Here is a 2,118-nt window from a genome sequence, read left to right as displayed (position 1 = left end):
GCTATATAAACCCGGTGCAGCTGAGTAGCTCGAGGATAATCAGTTCTTACACTACACAATATATCAAGTCATGGAGCTATGTGAGTATCACTTTACATTTCATCGAGTTTTTACTTCGTGCATTCTAGGCGATTTTAATGACAAACAAAAATAATATTTACTTTAGCAAAGGTATCGATTAAGCCCGATGTTAATGTTGATTTCGATATTCATCTTGTGTTTCAGTTACTGTAGCTTTAGCTGGCGCTGGAGCAGGTAAAACGTTTTCATCTGATTGTAAACACACTTTATTAGATAGCCTACTCTTTATTGAGCCCAATTTGGGGTTATTTAGACAATCCACTTAAATGCTTACTATGTCTGACTCACTATTCATTTTGGAGTGGCCAAACAAATTGGCATTAACAACGTTTCCTCTGCAGTTGGAGCTTTATTCGCTGCTCCTGTTGTTCTGGCCGGTGTAGGGTTCACCTCAGCCGGGATCGCAGCAGGCTCCTATGCTGCCGGCATGATGTCAGCAGCTGCAGTGGCTAACGGGGGAGCAGTGGCAGCCGGGAGTACAGTGGCTGTTTTGCAGGCAGCAGGTAAAGATCATCACTTTTATGTTTTGCATTTTAATCTTTTGGCTAAACTAATGATAATGTCTGCATAGTTGATATATTAAACCTTTGATCCTTGCTGTAGGTGCAGCCGGTCTGACAGTAGCTGCCTCTGCAGGTGCGGCTGGCATCGGAGCAACCGTTGGATGGATAACTGCAGCCCTCGTCTGAGAAATCATGAAGGAACAGGATGGATGAATATGTGTACTTTGCCAAATGAAGGAGGAAACTACAATTTACAGCACTTTCACTTGCTAAACAGCACTTGTGTCATCTCAAACTAAATGTTTTGTTCAATAAATCGGTCTTCTATTAAAGAGCAACATGCAGGTTTTTCTTTTTACTAGATGTATGTTTAACCTAAGCTTGCCTGAAAATTACAATTAAAAAAAGTTAATGCAGCATTTGATATGTTTTACGAGACATAAGGGCAAGCATTCAGAGTGACAGGAGCCGTTTTGAGCTCTGCTACTAAAAACTGCTGTCAGGACATCGAGTCCACAGTTTCCCTCACAGGAAAAGGACCGGAGCTAGCTTTCGTTCCTGGGTGCGTTGTGCGAGGTGCATCCACCTCCCTGCAGCACATACTCTCCAAAGCTGAGGCCTATCAAACAAAACGTTTATCAGGACACCGTATTCGCTCCTCTCTCTCTCCCCTCCGGTACACGGCACCGTGACGTAGTGTGGAGTTGCATTAGGTAACGCTGTGGTGGCTGTACTCCTCCAGCCGTCTCCTTTGTGTTTGTTTGTTTGTTTAACCCTGTCTGTGTTGTTTGTGTGGGCGTGGTGGCTGTCACTCCTGGCTCCCGGCTCAACCTCCACTCACCTGCTGCAATCAGCTGTGCACCCTCCCCCGACTACACACCCGCTTTCCATCAAGCCATATACAACGGCATATCAACGGAGGCCGCAACCTTTCTCCGCCAGATCGTTGTAAAACCACAGTGGTATAACTTCAAGGCTACTTAGCATTATATCTATTTTCTCTAGTGATGGCGAAATGAAGCCTTATGAAGCTTTGAAGCTTTCCAGCCAATTGGTTCGCAAAAGGGTTTATCTCATGAGGCTTCATCATGGGCTTCATTTGAACACAAACCCCCTGTTGGTCAAAGTGTGTACAACAGGCAGATTGGACATCTCAACAGTGTGCTCCAGTGTTTTTCAAAGTGGGGGCCCCGACCCCCTGGGGGGCGCCAGGGGGGTCAGGCAAAGTTTGAGGGAGAGCTTGAGTTTGAGAGCTCGTGAATATTTCGCTCTGCAGCTGGATGATAGCACGGATGTAGCAAATATTTTCGTTTATATATATGAATATAAATACATTTATTGTTAATATTACTGTTGAATATTATATATAAATAGCCTTCAAAAATGCTAAAAATATATGTGAATTGTTCATATTACTGTTCAAAATTATATAATATTATAAAGACAGAAATCACTTTAAAAATGCTTTAAAATATGTTTACTGTTGATATTACTGTTTAATATGGTGTTAAGAATGTTTATAACAGAAGACACA

At 42.7% G+C, this 2,118-nt stretch overlaps 1 protein-coding gene across 2 annotated transcripts; it reads left to right on the top strand.

Moving 5' to 3' along the window:
• Positions 1-922, top strand: LOC117465750 (interferon alpha-inducible protein 27-like protein 2A). Of its 2 annotated transcripts, none has more exons than XM_034108748.2 (4): positions 1-80; positions 226-255; positions 423-584; positions 685-922. In XM_034108748.2, the coding sequence occupies exons 1-4, from the start codon at positions 71-73 to the stop codon at positions 768-770; spliced, it is 288 nt and encodes a 95-aa protein (XP_033964639.1). In that variant the 5' UTR covers positions 1-70; the 3' UTR covers positions 771-922. The 2 variants fall into 2 exon arrangements, with proteins under 2 accessions (XP_033964639.1, XP_033964641.1); XM_034108750.1 differs by having other exon boundaries at positions 4-80; positions 465-584.
• The last annotated feature ends 1,196 nt before the right edge of the window (positions 923-2,118 follow it).

This window comes from Pseudochaenichthys georgianus, chromosome 20 (genome assembly GCF_902827115.2).
Source record: "Pseudochaenichthys georgianus chromosome 20, fPseGeo1.2, whole genome shotgun sequence".
In the NCBI taxonomy this organism is placed as follows: Eukaryota; Metazoa; Chordata; class Actinopteri; order Perciformes; family Channichthyidae; genus Pseudochaenichthys; species Pseudochaenichthys georgianus.
The sequence above is the reverse complement of the archived record's forward strand: the minus strand, read 5'-3'. Positions and strand labels throughout refer to the sequence as shown.

Excerpts from the sequence above, each read along its gene's own strand:
- LOC117465750 (XM_034108748.2), top strand. Across the intron at positions 256-422 it reads TTTAGCTGGCGCTGGAGCAG|TTGGAGCTTTATTCGCTGCT; the intron begins GTAAAACGTTTT and ends TTTCCTCTGCAG. Across the intron at positions 585-684 it reads GGCTGTTTTGCAGGCAGCAG|GTGCAGCCGGTCTGACAGTA; the intron begins GTAAAGATCATC and ends TCCTTGCTGTAG.